Source organism: Acomys minous (genome assembly GCF_964271855.1).
Source record: "Acomys minous genome assembly, chromosome: 13".
In the NCBI taxonomy this organism is placed as follows: domain Eukaryota; kingdom Metazoa; phylum Chordata; class Mammalia; order Rodentia; family Muridae; genus Acomys; species Acomys minous.
The window spans coordinates 96860753-96884179 of NC_140495.1; the positions used below are offsets into that span (position 1 = coordinate 96860753).

General features: G+C 45.0%; 1 protein-coding gene across 15 annotated transcripts in view; it reads left to right on the top strand.

Moving 5' to 3' along the window:
- ANK3 (ankyrin 3) overlaps nt 1-23427 on the top strand; it is a 590040-nt gene that overhangs the window by 414461 nt on the left and 152152 nt on the right. For all 15 annotated transcript variants that reach the window (XM_084753955.1, XM_084753969.1, XM_084753972.1 and 12 more), the window contains 2 exons: nt 4935-5033; nt 21358-21456. In XM_084753955.1, the coding sequence (XP_084610081.1) occupies nt 4935-5033; nt 21358-21456 (198 nt within the window). The remainder of the gene's footprint in view (nt 1-4934; nt 5034-21357; nt 21457-23427) is intronic.

A 23427-nucleotide genomic window follows, 5' to 3' on the forward strand; every position in this document is an offset into this window, starting at 1 on the left:
CTTATATGACACGGCCATCTCTATTTCTCACATCCATTAAGGTCTCTTCCACCTCTCTGATGATCCCCTTTCTGGGTTCACGACCTGCACACACATGTACACACACACACACACACACACACACACACACACACACACACATACACATGCATGAACACATGGACATATACACAGTAACACAAACACTCTTGAATACACAGAGATGAACAAGCACACAACACACATTCACACACACACACACGCACACACGCACACACACACACACACACACACACGCGCACACACATACGTCATGGTGTACATAGACTTTGCTTTCTGTGGCTATTCTGTTGATGGACACCTAGCTGACTCCAAAAGGCAGCTGTTGTGAGTACAGCTATGAACATGGATGTGCAAGTATCTCTAAGGTGTGTTGACCTCTGTCCTTTGGCTGAACCCCAAGGGGTGCACCAGGACCATTTGGTAGTTCTAGTTTTGGATTTTGGGGAAACCGCCAAGCTGAGTTCCATGATTACTAGGCAAGCTTACACTTCCTCCAGCAGCGCATAAGGGCTCCTCTTTCCCTGCGCTGCACCAGCGTTCGCTGCTACTCATTTGCCAACGATAGCCATGGTAAACAGGATGAGATAGAGTCTCCAAAGCAGTTTGAGCTTTCCCCACTGCCTAAGACTGTGATACTCGGGGCTGGAAAGATGACTCAGGGGTTAGGAGTGGATGTGAGCAACAGAGCCGGACATCAGAGGGGCCACTTGACCTGGTCTTCAGATTCCTACCATAAAGGCTTCATTTACCTTTTGCCTAGACTCAAAAACACTCCTCTTGTGGTCAGTCCCCCGACCCTCCATCTCTCTCCTTCTCCCTCCCTCCCCTCCTCCCCTTCCCAACCCCACCACCAGCAGTACAGTAGCATTCTCTCATGCCCCTGGCTGCTCTTGCTTGTCGATCTGTGCTAGGCTCCTCTAGAGTCAGGGGTCTTTCATTCTGGCTCAGGCTGTGGCAAGGAGTATGTCCGGCCTCAAGGCTGGCACATTTGAGGCCTTTCCACCATGGCAACCAAACGCTCCCTTCTAGCTGTAGTTGCAGAATTGAAGGCTCTTCATCCCGGATTGCATCCCTGCAAGCTTGTACCGACTGACACCACACCAGGAGCAAGCCTGGGCTCCTTCCTAGAAGCAAGGCTTCCAGTCTCTGGCACCATCTGCCTCTTTAAATGTATTGCCCTTTGCTTCATAGTAAAAACACAGTTCTGGCTCTATGCGTGGGGGAAGGCCTGCAACCTTCTCCTTAACTGAAGAATCAATATGCAAATTCCCATTGACTCCTTCACCAGGAGCATCCTTCTCTCTTCACTTATTCCTAGCTTTCAGGAGCAGCTACTACTGGATCGAATGACAAGTGACCCAATGCCTTGGTCATCTGACACTTGAGAAGCAGAGTTTTTAGACAGAGGTATTCCAATCCCTACCTCACAAAACCAGCATAGGAAGGCATAAGTTGGAGTTGTGATCCCAACCCTGCCACCAGTGAACTATTGCTTTCTTTTTTAATTTTTTAAAAAATATCTTATTTAATTTTAATTTATGTGCCTTGGGGTAGGGCTGTCAGGTCTTGGAGTTACAGATAGTTGTGAGCTGCCATGTGGGTGTTGGGAATTGAACCCAGGTCCTTTGGAAGAGCAGGCAGTGCTCTTAACCACTGAGCCATCTCTCCAGTCCCATGAACTATTTCTTAATTGGCAAATTACAGAGCAGTTCTGTCTCGATTTACTAAATGGAGTTATTTTTGTGCCACCCATCAGATTGTTGCAAGGATATACATGAAACTATAGATCTGCAAGCTATGTGTGTGTGTGTGCACGCGTGCACACATACATGCTTGTTTGTTGTGTGTCTGTGTGTATATGCATGCAATATGTATGTGGGCTGTGTATATCAAGGCCAGAGGTCAACCTCAAGTTTCATTCCTCAGGAAATTACCCTCCTTGTTTGTTTGAGGCAGAGTCTCTCTCACTGGGACCTGGAAATTATTACATCTGGCCGGCAAGCCCCAGAGGTCTATCTGTCTCCACCTCCCCAGTGCTGGGGTTATAAATGTGTGGCACTGCACCTAGCTTTTTTATGTAGGTTCAGATCCTCTTGCTTGCACAGTGAGAATTTCGCAACCTGAATTCTGCCCCACCCCCCACTTTCATTTATAATACTTTTTAAAGAGTTTTAGAAACATAGAGCCTTCCTCTAGGAAAAGTCCAGAGGGTTAGGATTCAAGCCCCCTCCTGCCACCCCACTCATCTGTGCAGAAGAGAACAGAATATAGAAGGAAACAGAGGAAGAAGATACGAGTCTCCACTGTGCCAATGAGCCAGTGTGACAAGGGTTAATGAAGGCTTCAACCCAGGGAAATCCTTTTTCTTAAGGAACAATAGCACGAGGAAGTAGGAACCTGGGCCACTGGCTTGCTAAGCTCAGTAGAACTGGGTCATGGATTGCTGCCTAGCTCCGTGCGCCACCTGCTGGCTCGGTGCTGCATTTATTCAGAGTGTTGCCGGCTGGACTCGGAGCAGACAGATCAGAGGAACTTAAGCAGAAGTGTGCTTCCCTCTTGCTGCTGTCACTCCCAGCAAAGACCAAAGCCTACCTGGAGCTTGTCACACAGCGTCACTTCCTCTTACAACCTGGCCCTCACAGCAGAAACCTTCAATCATAAACTGCCAGGTCTAAAGCAGAACCCAGCAAATGACTATCCTTGGCCAGTCAAAACTGCTGACGTGTGTGTGTGTGTGTGTGTGTGTGTGTGTGTGTGTGTGTGTGTGTGTGTGTATGTGTGTGTGTGTGTATAATTTTTTAGAGAATATAACATTCTTGTTTGTGGACTGTGCATGGCTGCTTTGTGCTGCCGTGGCAGAGGTGAGCAGGTATTTCAGAGGTGGTTGTGGCCTGCAGACTACAAGATTCTGCCATCAGCTCTGTATACAGAATATTTACCTGGGAACTGGGCATGTAGATCAGCAATAGATTGCTTACCTGGCATGTGCAAGGCCCTGGGATTGATACCACACAATGCACACATGCACACAGGCACACATGCAGGCATCAATTTTACTCACTTTTTTCCAAAGATTTTTTGAAAATGTTTTTCCTTTCATACAGTGTATTCTAATTATAGTTTTCCCTCCCTCAACTCCTCCCAGTTCCTCCTGACTTCCCTTCTTACCTGAATCCACAGTCTTCCTGTCTCTCCTTAAAAACAAGCAAGCATCCAAGAAATAATAATAAAATAAGATAAAATCAAGCCAATTAGAATAGGACAGAACAAACCAACAAAGTTTTTAAAAAAGAGCCAAAGAAAAAGCATGAAGAATACATATAGATGGAGAGACACAGGAATCCCGTGAAACACAAAACTGGAAGCCATAGCTTATATGCAAAGGACCTGTGTGGTTAGGGGGCACAAAACAAACAAACAAGCACCATGCCTTGACACCACATTATAAGACAAAGATGACACAGTGTGGTAGAAGCCGAGGGTGAATTGGTGTAGAGCCTGGGACTTGAACTCAGGGCCCTGCCTGTGCTAAGCAGCCTCTGTCTGCACCCAGCTCCAAGGCTGACATTTACTGAACCTAAAGAATGAGGATCTGAAATTCACTATAGGTTTTTCCTCAGACTTTATGTTTAGAATTTTTTCTATTATAGGTTGTTTTCTTCTTTTTAATCATATGTTTAAAGTTAGTCACTTAAGTAACCCTCTACCCGTGTTCATTCATGTAAGAAACCCTAAATAAACACAGGTGTGTGCATTGAATGACCAAAATTGAAATGGCCAAAAATGCATTTTGTAAAGAGAAAATAAAAGTATAAAAAATGTGAAGAAATTAAAACCTGGTCCTCTCAGTCGTTTCTGCTTCTAAAGACTGCAAGGCGGGCTGTAAATAGCATTGTGATCTCTTAGTATCTCGGGGACTCAGGGAACTCAGGGACTGGAGTGACAACCTGCCTCGCACAGCACAACTCTGGAGTCCAAATCACCACACAAGCTAAGAGGGGTTCAGTCCAGTTCCTCTTGAGCAGGAAGTGTCAGTACTTGGCAGCCATTGTATATGCTCTCGAACTCTATATGTATAATTGTTGTGAGCCTCCTGGTTAACATGTGATCTCACTAGGTCTTTGTGAACCACTAGACTTAAACTTATATGCATCACCCAGGAAGAAGAAGCCAATGTCGGGGGTTGTTTTCAGTGAACACATATGTTCCCTTGACGGTTTAGAAGATAATAGTCAATGCATGGACAAAGGGATTGCTAATGATGCTTGTAGACACATGTAGGCACCAGGTGTGTGAAAGGCCAAAGCAAGGGTCTGATGTCTCCATCTCAATGAATATGGTCTCTCATTTACAAGAGTCCTCCTGAGTCTGGGAAGCTCAAAGTACCAGGACACCCCCCTGAGCTCTACAGTGAGCTCTTCATTAACCATTATGCTCAGCAAAAACACATTGACATAAGATGTAAGATCTGAGGCATGAAGAGATGGCTCAGGGCTTAGAAGGAATGGCTGCTCTTCCAAAGGTCCTGGGTTCAATTCCCAGCAACCATATGGTGGCTCACAACCATCTATACTGAGATCTGGTGCCCTCTTCTGCTGTGCAGGTGTACATGCAGCACAAAGCACTATATGCATAAAACAACAACAACAACAAAGGTCTTTAAAGGAAAAAAAAAAAGAATATAAGATTTGGACCTGGCATGTGGTGCATGTCTTTAATCCCAGCATCTAGAAGGCTAAGGCAGGCAGACCTTTGTGAGTTTGAAGCCAGCATTCTCTGAAAAAGGAGAAAGGAGGACACAGAACAAAGCTAATGTTGCAAACGCTTGGGAAGCCATTCTGCTTAAGCTGTGTGTGTCAAGCCTGTGACATATCTTCTCTGCCTCCCCACAGAACGACATCACTCCTTTACACGTTGCTTCGAAACGAGGAAACGCAAACATGGTGAAGCTATTGCTGGACCGAGGCGCGAAAATCGATGCTAAGACCAGGGTAAGAGTCTGGCCGGGCACAGGCCTGTGTGATTCTCCCGGAAGTGGAAAGCCTCACCTGCTGCCTGTGCTGTGGGGGGAGTGCTATTTTCTGTTTTTGCTGATGTCTCTTGGAAAATGACTCCCGTTTCATATACCGCTAGTGTGTGTTTAAATGGCCTCAGGCTTTAAGTCTTCAAGAATTGGCACTCCGAGCTGAACTACTGGGCCAGTTTGATGTGGAGTCTGACAGCTTTTCTGCTGGAAATTGTATTTTTCACTTTGTGCTACTTGATGGCAATCTAAAATAATATACACCATGGACTTTCCTCGAGAAATTAAAAACAGGATGACCACTTCCAGGTACACGTTGGGAGCAATTGAAAGGCATTTCCACACTTGTGTTTGTTCAGATGCTTTTACAGTTGTCAAATTCTAGACATAAGTGTCTATTAATAGATAAAGGCCGCCCAGTCAGTAAGGCATAGGACCTGAGTTCAGATCCCCAGCAACCAAACCTCAACATGGCATCGTGTGCCTGCAATCCTGATGCTGTGGAGGCAGAGGCAGGAGACTTCCTGGAGCTCGCTGCTCAGGCATTTGAGCCAAACTGTATCTTCAGGTTCAAGGGGAAATCTTGTCTCATAAAATAAGGTTCAGAGTGATTGTTGAAGACACACAATGTCAACCTTTGCACTCCATAAACAAGTACACACACACACACACACACCTATACACACCTGCCTGCACACACACATGCGCACACATACACACACACACACACACACACACACACACACACACAGAAACAGTTTACTACAACATTGGTGAACCTTGAGGGTATAACACCAAATAAAATAAATCAGTTATGACAAATACATATGGTTCTAATGGACGGGCCATGTAGCTCCATGCTGAAGTGTAGCCTTGGCCTGAACAAATTTCTGAGTTCAACCTCAGTGCCAAGAAAAAAGTACCATAAAAGTAAAAGTAGAGTGGCAGTTGCCAGGGCTAAAAGGGAAATAAAATGCTGCTTGGGAATATAGTGTGACATTAAGAAAAAGAAATCAGCCAGACAGTGGTGGAGCACACCTTTAATCCTAGCACTTGGGAGGCAGAGGCAGGCAGATTGCTGTGAGTTCAAGGCCAGCCTGGTCTACAAAGCGAGTCCAGGACAGTCAAGGCTACACAGAGAAACCCTGTCTCGAAAAAGAAAGAAAGAAAGAAAGAAAGAAAGAAAGAAAGAAAGAAAGAAAAAGAAATCGACATGATAGAAAGTACAAGGGCCCATCAGACCACAGTGTAAATATGCTTATCAATACAGTTTTAAAGAACGGCTTTGAGAGTATAAGGTATTTATCTTATCATAGTTAAATATTTTTTATTTATTAAGCTTTCAAAATGCATCAGTATGTCTGGATGGATGCTTATGGTATGCGGTTTTGTTTTTGTGGAAATGGAAGTGGTGCCCAGACACTGAACCCAGCCCTTCTGTGTGCTGTGGGGTGCTGTGTATGGGGTGTGACGCACTGAGCGCGTGCCTCTCAGCTCAGCCCTTGGCTTGGACTGGCAAGTCAACCCTCATCTTTAGAATTGTGTCCTCTAAAAGAACAAAATACCCACAGTGACAGAGACGGTTGTTGACTGTGGCAGCCCGACACAGGCCAAAAATCCCAGTCAGGACAAGCACGTCACAGAGGCCCACTTCATATTAAAACCCCATCCAAGACACAGTGTCTTCCAGACACAGCAGAACTGACATACGTATGAACCCACAGAGACTGGGGCAGCATGCACGGGGCCTGCACAGCTTCTGGGGTCCCAGTGCTAAGACGGGGAAGTGGACAGGAACTGCACCCCTAAACAAAAAGCTGTCTCCAACTGACATCCTCTTGCAAACGGAAAAACTGGTGTTCTCCGATGGAGTCTCACTGCGCATATTAACCACAGTTAAGGGCAGATGCCACGTCCAGCAGTCAATGGCCAACAAAAAGTAAACTCAATGGTATTTTGTAGACCTTGTCTGATGTCATTTTGAGCAGTATTTGGACTTGCTAGTCTTTTGATGGCATGTTACGGTTTCTAGGTTCATGTTTTCACAGGATTTGTGTTTGGACGTTTCTTGTACTTTCTCTTCGTTACTTTTTCTTCCTTTTTTTTTTTTTAAAAAATTATTTTGGTTTGTTTGCCTGTTTTCTAGAAAGAGAGAGAAAGAAAGCTTGGAATTGGGTTGGTGGGGAAGATCTAGGAGGAATTGGAGGAGGGAAAACCTTGATCAAATATGATATATATATCATATATATTCATATATATAATGAACCGAGCAAGTCTTAGCTTAAAAAACAAACAAACAAAACTCCAAGAAACAAAGACTTCCTTTTTCCATGCCTTGTGTGTTTACTGCAAGACCTGAACCAGAGACAGTCTAATAAAAGCACACAGTTATCTGTTTGCTGATGGGCTCCCTGCCTTGTAACCTAACCCCGGGCCCCACTTCCAAGAATTCTTATCTCTGTGTTTCTAAAACCAGCCTGGCAGACTAACCGTATTCCTGTCACGCTTTGATTTACTGTTTTATTTACTATCGATGACATTTATTCACTCGATCAATAAGTGACCACTGAATGCCTCCTCGGCCTCAGTAAAGCGGCGGAAAAATAAAACAGACAACGCTTCCCTTAAAACCACAAAGCCATGGACTGGCTTGTTTTCTGTACTCTGCCCCTGCCCCAGCCCAGCCTGAGTGTCTAGTGGACTGGCTAGTTGGCTGTTGGACCTGGAAAACACACCCATGCCCTACTGGAAACAATCTTACTAAAGAGGGATACAAAGAATGATAAAGGTCGGCCCCTGAAGGACCATCTCAGTAGAGGGCAACAGAGTCAGGGCTTGCTTGAATGGACTTTGCTACATTTCACTGAGAAGATGTCAATATGGAAGGGGGGGGGGCTAGGCCCATTGCTGTTGACTGCAGTTCTTCTGCTAATCCCAAGCTATAGAAAGGAGGTGTAGAGGACAGTGGGGGGTGGGGGGTTGGGATCTATTGCCCTTGGCACTTAGTCACAAGGAGATGCAGGATCTTTTGTGAATACCGGCAGTCTGTGTGAGGGGGAAATGAAGGGTGTAGGAGCCAAGCAGAAGAGAAGCGTGAGGTCCCTGGTCATCCTCTGGGACTTCAGTTAAATGAAGATGACCTTATTTCTCTCTGTGTTGATAGTCTTTATTCACAAGAAGAACAAATGATTTCTCATCTTGCATCCTACGCAAACCCGTAGGACAGCGGTTCTCAGTCTGTGGGTCACGACCCCTTTTGGGGGGGTGGAACGACCCTCTCACGGGGGTTGCCTAAGACTGTCTGCATATCAGATATTTACGTTACTATTCATAACAGTAGCAAATTGCAGTTGTGAGATAGCGATAAAAATAGTTTTATTATGGGGAGGGGGGTGGTGGTGTCAGCACAGCGCGAGGAACTAAAGGGTCGAAGCATTAGGAAGGTTGAGGACCACTACCCTGGGAACTAGGAAGTTCAGGTCGAGAGGTGATCAGTTTTCTCACTTCTGTGACCAAATGCCTGCAAAGAAGTAGCTACAAGGAGTAGGGGTTTATTTAGGCTCAAGGAGCTTCAGACCATCATGGCAGGGGAAGCACGGCTGTAGGCAGGTCCAGTGTGGAAGGAGGTGTGTGCGACTGGGACTCCACGTCTCCTCAGAGCTTAAAGGTACAGGAAGCTGAGTGTGGACAGGAAGTGGTACAGTACCCTAAAAACCTCAAGGCCTCTTCCCGGTGACCCACTTCCTTAAGTGAGGCCCCTGAAGGTTCCACAACCTTCCTGAATAGTATCGCTTTGCTGGGGACCATTTATTGGAACACATGAGCCCATGGGGGTGGGGCATGGCTCATCCAAACCACGACAGGGTTTGCACACGGTCACATCACAGGGAGGGACTTGGAGACAAACATCAGAGCCCTGATGAACGTCAGCAGCTGTACTGACCAGTGTGGGGACAGCACGTTATGTAGCTTCATTGCTGTGCCCCTGGCCTTCTGGCATACACTCAATAGAGGGGGAATCCCCTCATCATTACCTGGTCAGGGTTATTTAGATGTACACACCTTCAGTTCTGTCAGGAAGAAATGTGGGTATGAAGGAAGAACCAGAGCAGCGGTTCTCAACCTTCCTAATGCCGCGACCCTTTAAAACAGTTCCTCACGTTGGGGTAACCCCCGCAAAACTAAAAAATCATTTTGTTGCTACTTCATAGCTGTAATTTTGCTGCTGTTATGAATCATAATGTAAATATCTGATATGCAGCATATCTGATATCACACACACACACACACACACACACACACACACACACACACAGAGAAGAGTCTCAACCCACAATTGAGAACCAGTGAACTCGAAGAATCAGAATAGAAATGACTGTCTTGCTCTCTTACGCGTTGCTATTGAAGTGGGTTCTGTGCGGACCAAACTCCTGCCTAAAAGAATGCAAGAAAGCAGAGTCTATCCCTCAAGCTTGTGAGCTAAGTGGTGATCTCCCCATTAAGGCTTCCCAATCACGACCCCCCTCCACCTTCCTTTCCCTCCCAGTACAGATAATAAACTTCCTCATCTTCTACATTTCTCAGCACAACGAGCCATGGCCTTTGTAACTTTAACAATCAGCGCTGGGGAAGTTGACTCAGTGGGTAGAGCATTTATCACACCAGTGTGAGGACCAGAGTTCAGCTCCCCAGTACCCACATAAATCCCAGACAGACATGAAGGCAGAGGTAGGGAGCCTTAAAGCATGCTTGCTAACTGGACTCACTGAACTGGTGAACTCTGCGTTCAACTGAAAAGCCCTGTCTCAATAGATGCGCTGAAGAATGATCCAGGAATATACTCAGCATCAACCTTTCCCTCCACAACACACGTGTATGTACCTGCACACACGTACACACACGTACACACACTCACACACACACACACACACACACACACACACACACACACACACACACAAAGAGTAATTAGGGCTAAGGTAGAACTCAAAGGTAGAACTCTTGCCTAGCACATAGAAGTCTCTGGATTCAATCCCCAGCACCACAGGAATTAAAAAAGAAAAGGCGTACTGGAAGATTCAAGTTGCTTATTTGTAAGTTTTCCTGCAGTTTAGGAAGACCTGATGTTGCAGAGTCTTGAGGTCTCTGTTTACTTACTTGCAGGAAAGCTTTTCCCAAAACTCCAGTGCTGAACTGATACCGCCCGGCATGTTGGCTCCTTCTAGCTGTTGCCAACATGGTAGCATGGCATGCAAAGTGCCTAGAGGGCAATGGCAGGAGTGTGTGTGTGTGTGTGTGTGTGTGTGTGTGTGTGTGTGTGCCCACTTGCCACTTTGGATGCTGGTCTAGAGGTGGCTCTTGATTCAAGGGCTTTCTGGAAGTTGCTATTTTCCAATAAGATCTTTATGGGTTTTGTTATAGCCTATGATCCTTTGATGAGGTCCGCCTGCTGTTCTCTGCACTGAACTCTCACTCGCTTCCAAGCTAGCATGAATGTTTGGTACTTGCTGAGGGAAGGCACTCTGTGGCAGATGGTCTCTTACCATTTTTATTTCTTCTGCGTCAGTTCCCAGCCCAGTCAGAGACTTGATATAGTCCTTATTCCAGAACAACTCTAAATGTCGAGTTCTCTCGCTTTACTAACTTCTCGGCATCTAATAATAAGGCTGCAAGCTTGCATTTCCTGATAAGATGCATTGGGGGCTCTGAGAACAGTTAGGGCTCCTGGGATGCTGACACCATGCCCTCCTAGCCTTTCTAGCAAGGTGCTCAGTGTCCCGTGCTCACATACCCCAGCACTCAACATTGCACATGTCCATCTCAGTAACCGTAGCACTACTGTATACACTACATATTCAAAAAGTGTTCAGTGGACATCCTGAAGTAAGGTAAACTCCTTAAAGTTGCATTTGTCAAAGGCCTTAATGGACTTGACTTGACTGTGCTTCTGTGATGTGATTTTTCTGTTCACATGGCATTCAATTCCTATGTAAGAATGAGAAGATATTTATATACAGATTTATATAGAAAGATGCAAGATGGGTGTCTTCATAATTCCTTCAACCTGCTTCCCGGAGGTGTCTGCCAGAGAACATAGTCATAGCTTATACAGTTACCGTACATACACACACACACCCAACCTCCCCTAACCCCAGAATGTAACTGGTTGCCTTTCTCTCAGTTTAAAACTAAGAAAAAGAAAACCAAACTTCTGCTTTCCTTTACAATCTCAAGAGTGTGGTTGTCCTTGTAACAAACAAACTCTTGCACACACACACACACACACACGCACAGGCACACACACACACACACACACACACACACACACACACACACTCATAGAATGGCTCTCTCAAAGAGGAGATTTTAAAAATACGACTCGTCAGAGTTTGAATCATTGACCCAAACATCAGGCAGCATGAAAGGACCCAGGTTCACACATGAACCAAGACTAGTTGAAAACGTTTTTTTCATGTCTTCCAAAATGTACTGATGGCTTTCATTTTCTGCCACAACTATTGGGAATTTAGCCAATTGGGAACTTAGTGTGGTGATGCACGCCTTTAAATTCAGCACTTGGAAAGGCGGGGCAGGCGGATCAAATTCAAGATCAGTGAATTCTGGTTAGACTGGACTGCATGAGACCCCCCACATACCTCAAAAGAAAACCAAGCAACAGCAACAAAACCCCAACTATTTATAGGAGCTGGAGAGATGACTCAGTGGTTAAGAATGCATACTGCCCTTCCTGAGGACCCTGGTTCGGTTCCCAGCACCAACATGGCAGCTCGCTCCAGTTCCAAGGGATCCCACACCCTCTTCTAGTCAACGTGGGTACCAGCCCACACACGTTGCATATGCAGGCAGAACACTCATATGCATAACGTGAAAATAGTTCCTAAATGTATTGAGCCTTGAGAGAACTTGTTTGAATTCAGAGCTGTAATGATGACGTGCCCCCAGGCTTCTGCTTTGAAGGAAGGAATGCATTCACAGCTGCAGAAGAACTTCCTCTTTTCCTTTGCCATTATGTTTTGATGCAAAGACCATTTACTTGGCTCAAGAGAGAGTGCAATGTCATGCATAAATACTGCATGCCTGGTCCTCCAGAAGGATTTAAATAGCAAGCTCAAGACAAGACTGATTTAGTTCATTGCTACTCAGTCACAGGTGCATGCACTCGTGTTTGCCTCCTGTTCTCCCCTGATGTACCTTGGTAACACTGATGTCCATGTTCTTTGAAATAACTCAAACCAGTTGGACACCAAAGGATCCCTCGGTGATCCACTGTAATCATTTTTATTAAAACAAAGGGACAGCAAATGAATACTCGATGTTGCAGTCTCATTCTGAGCCTTAATGTGAGTGTTAAAATGTAGAACATTCTCTTTAGAAGTATTTGTACATCTCAAATGTCTAATGTTAGGACATTTATAATCACATTTAATATTCATGCTTAAAAATCAGTTCATTGTGAGACTTATATGGCTGCCAAATAGTATAAATGGAATTATATGCCATAATCCTCATATTATACATAAAGTTAAGTATAATATTACTTCAACATGTAGCATTCATAGGATTAATATTGCTGTATGACACAATGATACTTGTATTATGAGCATGCAGATTATATATTATAGTCTCTAGGGAAGTCACCACCATGGAAAGATTTGGCTAAAAAGTCAAAGGAGAAGACAAGAGGGAGAGAGAGAATATAGAGATGACTGACAGGTAGATGATGGATGCATGGATGGATGGATGGAAGGATGGATGGATGGATGGATGGATGGATGGACGGACGGACAGACCGATGAACATACTTATGGCTTAGCATTCTACATAGCACTCAACCTGAAGCAAGACAAGACAAGAGACATAAAACCCACAAAATAGGGTAGAAACATCAAATAATGTAGGCCTATGTTGTCTCTGAAAGCTATAGTTTTATAAGTAGTGAGAAAGCCAAAGGGTTTCACATTCTTCTACTTCCATTTTTTAAATATTTCCCTTCACATATGCAAGTGCATATGCCATAGCATGTGTGTGAGATCAGTGGACAAGTTGCTCATTTACATGTTGAGGCATCTCCCCAGCATATTGAATAAACATCATTCCAATGAGGAAGAGAAAAAGTTCTCTGTCCATATAAAAGTGGCAGAAACAAATTCTTGATCGGAAGAAACCCTATTTCACGTAATAGAAGAAACTCAATATTTCAGAGGCAGGTTTGCACATGACCTCTCATCTCAACCCTTGGCTTCCTATGTGACCTTGGAGAGCTACATCAAGCCCCTGGAGCAGTCTTCTGTTCTATAAATAGAACCCCTAATGCCTTACCCATGCAGTGGTTATCAAAATTAAATATGACCCTAAATGCAAAACTCCTGTAACAGAGGACATTAAAAATGGCACTCCATTTTCTCTTGGATTAAGGGTACAACTGCCTAATATTTAAAATAAGGGTGGGTCAAGTTTTCAGCAGGTGGAAATTCCAACACAAGAACAGGCTTTTCTGTTTAACTATAATCACTGTTCATTGGCTTTTCCTGACTGCTGTCCCAATTCCTCGTGGGTACACTATTAGTGTTCCTTTACTGTTTTCAGCCATCTCAACATCACATTCAACTTTGTATTCACAGTATTCTGCAGAGTTCTCCTGACTTGCCTCCCTTCCCCACCTCTAGAATCAGGAGGTTTTGCTTAGGAAGGAAAAAAAAGAGAGAAGAGCCTACAGGACACAAACCAAAATCAACATGTCACTTCTGGAAATTCCTCTCCCAGTCATGAATGCATGTCCCCTTAGTCTTGGCTTTGAGCAGATTTCAGATGACAAGGGTGAGTTCTAGGAAATACTGTCCAGTGTGACACCCTTGTCCCCAGCTTTCTGGTCCAGATATGTGATCTTCACATAAGTCAGACTGAAGGAAGGCATTTTGGCCTTCGTGTATATAAGGTTTGACTCTTTGGCTAACAGAAGAGAGCATTCTGTTCAGCCAGCAGCGTGCAGTTCCCACCTCACTAATAAGATTACTGTCACTCGAATGAAATAGAAGCCCTGGACCAGCCAGTGTGGGCAATTCAAAAGTCTGCCCAAGGGAAACCCATTCATTATGTTAGCGCTTTAAAAATCTAGGGGATTGGAAAGAAAATTGCCAACCTCCTGCAATTCCATTTCCCTCCCATAATGTTGTCATGGCAACGCAGCTTCCCTTTCGATCCTCTCTAGTCAACTACATACATGTGATATTGAGTGAGCTCCCTCACCTCCCCTAAAGTTGTCTTTGCCAAGGAGTTTTCAGCTGGGTGTTAATGTCAGATGAGGTTGAACAGCTTTTTGGGCCAGGACCCATCGTAAGTGACACTTTACATGCATTGAAAGTTTTGTTATAAAAAAAAACAAATTCTTGTTATGTGTCCAAAGGGAGGAAAAACAAAAAAAACAAACAAATAAGCCACCAACATTTGTGTAATTTGAGAGAGAAGAATATGCCAGCATTATATTGCCAAGCACAGTATCCATATCAAGCTCTTTTATAAGCTTGCAGTATCCTGGTTTACAGGAAAGAAAAATCCGATCATAACAAATTCAGAGAGCTAAGAGACTGAGTCCTGCTCTTCAAGCTTATCTCCACTGACAAACAGCTCACTCTGGTGAGAATTTTGTAGCACCCCCCACCCCCGCTTCCCCGTGGAGGGAGGAGGAGATATTTCAACAGTGCATCGGCAGTGGATAAAGTGAATCCAAAACAAAAAGGAAAACAGGACCAGGGAGCTGGCTCTGCAGGTAGAGAAGCTTGCTGCCAAGCCTAGCAGCCTGTCCTTGGTCCCCAGGATCCACATAGTAGGAAGAGAAAACCAACTCCTAAAATGTCTTCTGACTTCCGCATGTATGCTACAACACCAGCACATATGGGCACACAAATAAGCAAATGAATGAAAAGTGTAAAATTAACATATATATGTATATATGTATGTATGTATATATATGTATATGTATATGTATATATATATATATATATATATATATATTAAAGAAAATACAACAAAAGAGTTTTTATTATCAAACTAGAAAATACTTGTTTATAGATTAGTTCAAGGTCTGGGGACATAAGCTCAGTTAGTAGAATGCTTGCCTGGCATTTATGAAGCCCTGACTTAGACCCCGTGCATCCCATAAAAGGGGCATGGTGATGTGGTAATCTCAGTACTGAGGGAGGGTTCACAGGAGGATTAGAAGTTCTAGGTCATTCCTCAGCCCTCATATGAAGTTAGAAGCCAGGCTGGGAGATGCCTCAGTAGTTAGGAGCACTGGCTGCTCTTCCACAGGACCCATGTTTGATTCCCAGCACCCATAACCACCAGGAGGGGGTCTGACATTCCATCCCAGCCTCTATGGATACCTGCACACATGTCGCACATGCATGCACACACATCTAACAGTCAAAACATGCCTTTAAAACATTGGTCAGTCAGGCAGACTCCTACAAGCCCTACCTCAACTCTGAATTCAATGAGGAAAGTTGAGGAGTAAATGCAAAGCAGAGCTCGAAAAGTTACTAAGAGGAAATATCGTGAGTTAGGGGGATCATGGCCAAAGCAACATGGCAGTCATTTCTGAAGGGAGGGCCCAGGGCTAAGATGGCGGCGGTGGGACTAAGGAACTGGATCAAACCGAGAGTTGGGGAGTCTCCGTAAACTGACCATGCAAGGCATCCATACCAGAGGAAGCAGAGATGAACAGCAGAAGCCCCAAAGTTGACACGCTGTAAGGGGTCAGCTGTCAAGGCAAGAACAAGTTCTATGTTCCCCCAAGGAGGTACAGCAAAGAAGACAGAAGTGTTGGAGGTAGGAAAGTTATATGCAGTTTCTGGAGAGCCTTCAAAGATACTCACTATAGGGCAGTGGTTCTCAACCTGTGGAGATGAACGATGTTTTCACGGGGGTCACATATCAGCTATCCTGTATATCAGATATGTACATTCTAGTCCATAACAGTAGCAAACGTACAGTTATGAAGTAGCATTGAAGTGATTTTATGGTTGAGGGGGTCACTACAACATGAGGAGCTATACTACTAAAGGGTTGTGGTGTTAGGAAGGTTGAGGACCACTGATGGACGGGATGGGTTCCGATGATGTAACAGGAGGCTGGTTTCAGTCACCAGTACTGGGTAAACTAGGCATGGTCGTGCACATCTGTGATCCCAGCACTCAGGAGGTAGAGGCAGGAGAATTTAGAGTTCAGGGTCATCCTAGGGTTATATATTTGGGGAACCAGCCTGGCCTACATGAGATATTGTCTCTAGGAAGAGGGGTTGGTGGTGGTGTCAGTGGGACGTTAGACAGCAAGGATTTGGATCCTGGTAGTAGTGTCTCTGAAAAGAGTGGCTCGCGTGAGGGGCAGCCACAAGAATGCTAACTGGAGAAAGGAAGGAAGCAGAGAAAGCCAGGGTGAAGCCAGGATTGATGTTTTTAAAAGAACCTGGAATTTCACCCTGAAGAATCATTTTAATTTTATGTGCGTGTGTGCTGGTATGTGTGGGTGTGTGCTCCCGTGTGGAAAACGGGATCCTTGCCAAGTGTGATCCTCTATTACTCTCTGCCATGCTCCCTTGAGATGGGGGTCTCTCCTTGAACTTGGAGCTTGCTGATTTTAGACTAGGCTGCTGGCAACTGGTAAAGCTCCAGCATCTTGCTGCCCCCACGTTCCCAACACTCCTTCATCACCACCAGCAGTGTCGAGTGAGGCAGTAGGTATGCCTGGCTGTGGCCTGGTTCTTACATGGGTGCTGGGGATCCGAACTCAGGTCCTCACGCTTGCTCACTGGCACTCTTATCGACTGAGCCTCCTCCCCAGCACCACCCTGAAGAATTTATAGTGCATAGAGAAGCGAATGACAGTAACTGAAATCCTTCCTAAACAGATATCCATGCTGTGGGACTGTGCTAGGGAAGGTAAGCCGCCATGCCGCAGTAAAGCCAAAGAGCTTCCAAGTGGTTGTTATTTCCTTTACTTTTGTCCATAAGATACAAAGCATGGTGAGTGTGTACTAATCTTCCATACTCTTTTGGCTGAATCAGGTATGGCTTGTTGAGTGTATACATCGTGAGTCTGACTGAGTAGCCAAGTAACTTGAGTGTAAAAACCTGGGCTGCTCAGTGCAGCTCTTACTTTAACTCCCAGCGCTGGTTTTCTATTGACCTACAAATGTCCCAGAAGCTTAGCCAGCCCCACCTGTACAGCTGGCCTTCATGACAGGATGCCCAACTTCCTTATGGGGCATCTCTCTCCTGCTGGGACTCTCCTTGAAGAGTGGTACAATTTGAAAAGTGCCAGATCGCATTGGTAGCTGATGTGAAGATGCCGGCAGTGTTAAAAGCAGAGCAAGGACGCTCCTGTCAGCTGCTCCTTGCAGTTTAGGGGAGCTGATGAATTTGACCTTGGGAAATAGCTGACTGTGCCACAGAAGCAAGGTGATTGAGGGTGCAGTGGCTGCAAGAGAGGCGCGGCACAGCTCTCTTCACTGATGAGAAAAATCTTCACCTCTTGAGTCTGCAGGCTCCACCAGTTTGCAGAAGGCAGCAGAGATTCAAGCGTTAGGCTGTCGCAGGAAGGGTGGCAGTGGTTGAATATCAGGGCTTGGAGACTTGGACTTCATTGTCCCTTGGTTGTGGAGTCATCACCAATAGCCCACTAATAGCCCAGCCTCCCCTGACAAATATTCTTGCGGTGCTGGGGCTAAACCTAGGTCCTCATATGTGCTGGGCTTGGTGCCTGAGCTATGCTCAGCTCTGGCCTCATTCTGAATTCAGCCTGTACATCTTTGGGAAAGGTAATCCCGTCTCTTTAAACCATAAGGGTTTAACTTTTTAAACTGATTGTTTCTTGTGTGCAAGTGATACATATGTGTGTGTGTTCATGTCACATAACGTATCAGAAGACAGTTCTGTGGCGTCAGTGGTCTCCTCTCACCTTTGCCATGGGCTCCAAGGATTGAAGCCAATTTTCCACGTTTACATAACAGGCATCTTTACTCACGGTGCCCTTTCTCTGGCCCTCCCTAGAGTTCTCAGTTTTTAGTGAAGAATATATTTTTCCATATAGGAATGATTGTGAGAATAAAATTGTATGGTTCTTCAGAAAATCTACATAGAGCTGGGAAAGGTCTACATAGAGATGAATCACACTTGACCATGAGGGGAAAAAAAAAACTGGCTTACTAAAGCCTAAAATACGTTCAATTTTTTTCAAAATAAAAACTTATTTTTAAAGGGAAAAACTTCTCCACAAGTTAGAGCAGTATGTCTATTAACTATTTAGAGTTAATGCTTTGGTTTTGTTGAGATGGCCATACAGGGTGCATGTGGAATATAGAATGTTTACGTGGCATGTCACATGTTCTGCTAAGACTGCCACATATGTTGATGTGGAGGGTAGCATGTGGGCGTGAGAATAATTCTCAGGGTAAAGGAGAGAGCTGAAATGTTTCTCTTTCTGCAGGACTTTAACTTGTAGTTTTAGTGTCCCTGTAGTTGTGTGACATTTTAGTGCACTGATGGCAGTCACTGAGTGGCAGTGTGTGTGTGTGTGAGTGTGTGGTTATATGTGTGGCTGTGCATATATATGATGTGTGTGAGAGAGAGTATGTGTTTGTGTTCATGTTAATGTGTTTGTGTATGTAGATGTGTGTGAGTGAGTGTGCATGTTTTGCATATATTTGTATATAGTGTGTGTATGTGTGCGGGGTATGTATATGCATCTGTGTGTGTGTTTATGTTTGTGTATGTACATGTGTGTGAGTATGCTTGTGTGTGTATATTTGTGTATAAGTGTGCATGTGTGTGAGTGTGTATATGTGTGTGAGTATGCGTGCACATGCATGTATAAATGTCTCAAGGGACCAGGCCAAAGTCACCGTTCCTCCTTAGATATGCTCAGGTATTTTGTTACTAGGAAACCACCAGGCCTTGGTGGTGGGTTTCTTTAGGTTGTTGTTGGTTTGGAGATTCCCATGTTTTGCTCTATCCTCCTGAAAGTCCTCATTGCTTTGGCTGATAAAGCAAACCCGTGAAGGCAGCATGAGAGGAAGGCAAGTTAAACGTCCCTGGAGAGTGCTCCAATTGGCTCATATGCCATTTGTGACTGAAATTCAGCTTTGAAGAACATTGACGATATTAAGAGTTGTAGTAGTTTATGCATATGGCTGTACCCGCCTGTACATCACAGCAACCAGCCTATGTCCTCAGATATGCCCAGAGAGTGAGCGAGTCCAGCACGCTGAATCAAACGTTGGCGTACTGATACACACGGTCATCTTTAGGGTAGGTTTTATTTTATGCAGGGATCTTCGCTGGAGAGCACAGATGCCAGCACATCAATGACAGGTTCTCCAGGAGGCTGGGGAACACTTGGACGGCTTTAACTGAGCGACTCTACTCACCCAGCTCCGTGCTGAGCCTTCTTCCCTAATTATCCCTGAACAGCTGCTCCTTGTCTGTGAGAACTGAAGGAAAAGCACACAGGGTCCAGGGGTACAAAGCTCCGAGGGGGAAGGAATGAAAGGAAGAAATCAAAAATATCAACGTCCTATTGAGAGCTGTGTAACTCCAAGGGGACGGGAAACAGAATCTTATGCCTACCAGAAGAGCTGTCAGTATGGGTCAGGAATCCATTGCTGCTGATGAAAATAAAGGACTGAGGGGCTAGGGGAAGGGCTCAGCAGTTAAGTGCACTTGCTGCTCTTTGGGTCCCTCACACACATGTTGGAAGGCTCACCACCTCCTATAACTCTGGCTCCTGCAGATATGATATCCTCTTCCGGCCTCTGAGGGCACCCATATACACATGGCATACACGCACATATGCAGACATATACACGTACATAAAAATAAAATGATCCTTGAAAAACAGAAAAAGGAAAAGAAAAAGGAACTGGTGGAAAAAGAAAATTTTGCTCAAATATTGAGGGTACTTAGACGTGGAATTCCCAGCACTCACGGAGCTGGCACAGTGCCTGTGACTAGTGTCATTCTGCTCCGCCAACAAAACATCTTACCACTAACATCTGTGGAAGCAAAAATTAGAGATGGTTTGGAAATCCTGAAGCCTGTCTCCTCTTGACAGTGAGACAACCTTAATAGCAAATACAAGAACTGATCCTGGAGATGCACAATTCATTATAAGAGGTTTTTTTTTAAAAACAAATTAATAGTCACACACTCATTGGTGTACATGTTGTATTTTGATCATTCATGCTTGAACAATTGAATTAGTCATCCTAATCATATCGGTTTTGATAGCCAGAGGCTCTGTTCTCAAGAAATCAATAAAGCTCTCTGAAGTGTAAGTCCATGTGTGTTCGTCCTAAAGAATGGGATGTGGTGATACACAGTTCACACTCAAGCACACGACTACGCTAAGAAAGTGTGCTCAGGGAGCAGTGTGCAAAGACGCGCAAGAGGAAGGAGGGTCACTTTACAATTCCCCTCATGATTCCTCTTTTTTTTTAAATTATTAACCTGTTTATTTACTCACTTTACATGACAGTTGTAGCTCCCTCCCTTCTCTCACCCCAGTCCCACTCTCTCTCCCTCATCCCCTGTTCCCCTATTCCTCGGAAAAGAGGAGCCCCCACCCCCACCCCAGCTCATCAAGTCACGTAAGGACTAAGTTCATCTTCTTCCCCTGTGGCTTTGCAAGGCACTCCCATCAAGGGGGAAGTGATCAAAAAGCAGGCAACAGAGTCCATGTCAGAGACAGCCCACACTCCCTTTACTAGAGGACCCACATGAAACCTGAGCTGCCCATTGGCTACATCTACTTAGAGGACCTAGGTCTAGTACATACCTGGTCCTTGGTTGGTGCTCCAGATCCCAGGCTCCTCTGGGCCCTGGTTAGTTGGCTCTGTTGGTCTTTTTGTGAAGCTCCTGACACCTCTAGGTCCTTTTATGACTTCCTGCAAAAGGTTTAGGTCTGAGGAGAGTGCCTGCTGTGCAAACATGGGGACCTGACTCCAAGTCCCAGAAGCCACAAAAAGCACACAGTTTACGCTTATAATCCTTTCCATGGGGAGGCGAGGACAGTCCAATCTCTGGGGCTTACATTTACAAAAGTGAGGTTCTTGGTTTTAAAATATATAATTACTTTATGAAATCCATGAGCAGATTGTTGAGGCCGCCTGGCCTACAGCATCCTAAATTTTGGTTTAGGCCATAACGGGTCATAAACAACACACCTTGTTTCTGAAGCTTACTGACTCACTAACTCACGGTATTGCCTTTGTTCCACAGGATGGTCTGACCCCGCTGCATTGTGGGGCAAGAAGTGGCCATGAGCAGGTGGTAGAGATGTTGCTTGACAGAGCCGCCCCCATCCTTTCGAAAACCAAGGTAAGGTCTTTGGTTTCCAAAGATTGTACTGAGCTCAGATCTGATTCCCTTTGCTGGTTATTCACCGGAGCCTTTTAAGTGAGAGGAACACATAGTCACTACTAAATAGAATACGAGTTCAAGTCTTTAGAGGAGCTTAGGGATCGGCGAAATGGCTCCGAGGATGCAGGCTTGCTTTCCTAGCATGAGGACTGTACTTTAGGTCACCAGCACCCATATTAAATCTGAAAAAAAAAAAAAAACTAGTGGCCACCTGTAATCCCAGCACTCAGGAAGCAGAGACAGAAAGAATCCCCCCACAAGCTTGCTAGCTAGACTAGGCAGAAATGTTTTGTTTTTTGTTTTTTTTTTAAGAAAGAAAGAAAAAAGAAAAAGAAAGAAGGAAGGAAAGAAAAAAAAGTGCATTCACAAGAGACGCTCTTTCTCAATAAATCAAGGGGAAGGGGATTGAGGCAGACTATATCCACCATCGACATCAGGCATCTTTTTTTTTTTTTTAATTTCAGGTACCTTGCATGCATGTATGTATGCTTGCACACCTGTGTATGCCCGTACACATGCAAATAAACACACATGAAATGAGTTTAGGTTTATGAAGCCTTTGTGTATAATGTGTTCTGCAGCAAACCCAGATTTTCCTTTGCTAGTTTTGCTCTGTTATGCTTGCCATTTTAATGTTACACAAGAAGACTTTCAGGGCTCGACTGACCACAATTTTAAAGAGACTACAGCATCTACTTTCTGGCTGGGTTCTGAGTCTTTTTCTACCCCCCGCCCCCCACGCCCAGTCAATCTCTTGAGAGTTCATAGACTGAGGCCGGGGTGAGGGGCACAGCTTCATGGTAGAGTTTTTGCCTGTTCATACACTGAGCCCTCAGTCCTGTACAAATTAAAAACATTAAAACTCTGTTTGTCCATCACCGCCACTGCGTGAGATTTTAAGGGTGAGCATATGTGCCCTTTCCACTCCCAGCAGTCTACTGGAACCCTCCTGTCAGCTCACAGAACCAAAATTGCATCTCTCTCTCCTTGTTTCCATGTTTAGCAATCACAGGGGCAACTCGGGATTGGTCACAGCAGGGGCCCTACACACTCTAGGGTGCTGGGATATGGGTTGCATTGAGAGCTTTGTTGTTTCAGGGGGCTGGTTGCTTAGCCCGGGTCAGCACGTTTGTGTACATGTTCAGGGTCTCCCAATGAGCCTGAAGTCCATCGCTGAAGGCAGGCTGGGGGCGATGAAGCTCCAGGGAGCCTCTCATCTGTCCTAGCATGGCAACGACAGGCATGTGCTGCCACACCTGGCTTGTCATCCTGCAGCAAGCATTTTGCCAACTCCTTGGCCCACAAAATGACCTTTTTGACTGTCTGCCCAACCTGTGCTCAACCTCGACTTTGAGTCATCTCCCTGGCACTCCTTACACCATTTAAAAAGATGGTCTCTGCTGTCATTGGTACGTGCTTGCTGCCTGGCTTTCTTTGGTAGAATGAAACATCAGAAAATTGCCTTATTCAGCCCAGGACTCCCAAGCACCTAGATTAGTATACAACACTTTATGAAGACACCAGCTAATATGTGCTAAGAGGGAAGCAGATAGATTGATGTGTGCCTAGCTTTAAGGCAACCTGTCCAGCCCTTTAAGCCTTTTTTTTTTTTTTTTTTTACATTGCTAAGCTAAGAAAGCCTACCATTCCCGAAGCCATGCTTCGGGTGCCATATTCAACGTGGGCCCTTTCCGTGGACTACCTCATCTTTCCGTCTTCGTACTTGCCGCCATTCCCCATGACACCGGGTTGGCTTTCAGTATCCTGTGCATTGTTCCAGAGTGCTCTAGTTTCCTCTCTCCTGCTGTGACACAACAACATTCTGACCAAAAGCAGTCTGGAGAGGGAAGGGTTTGTTTGGCTTTTACTTCCGGGTCATGACCCATCATTGAGGGAAGTCAGTGCGGAAACGGAAGCAAGAGCTTGGCG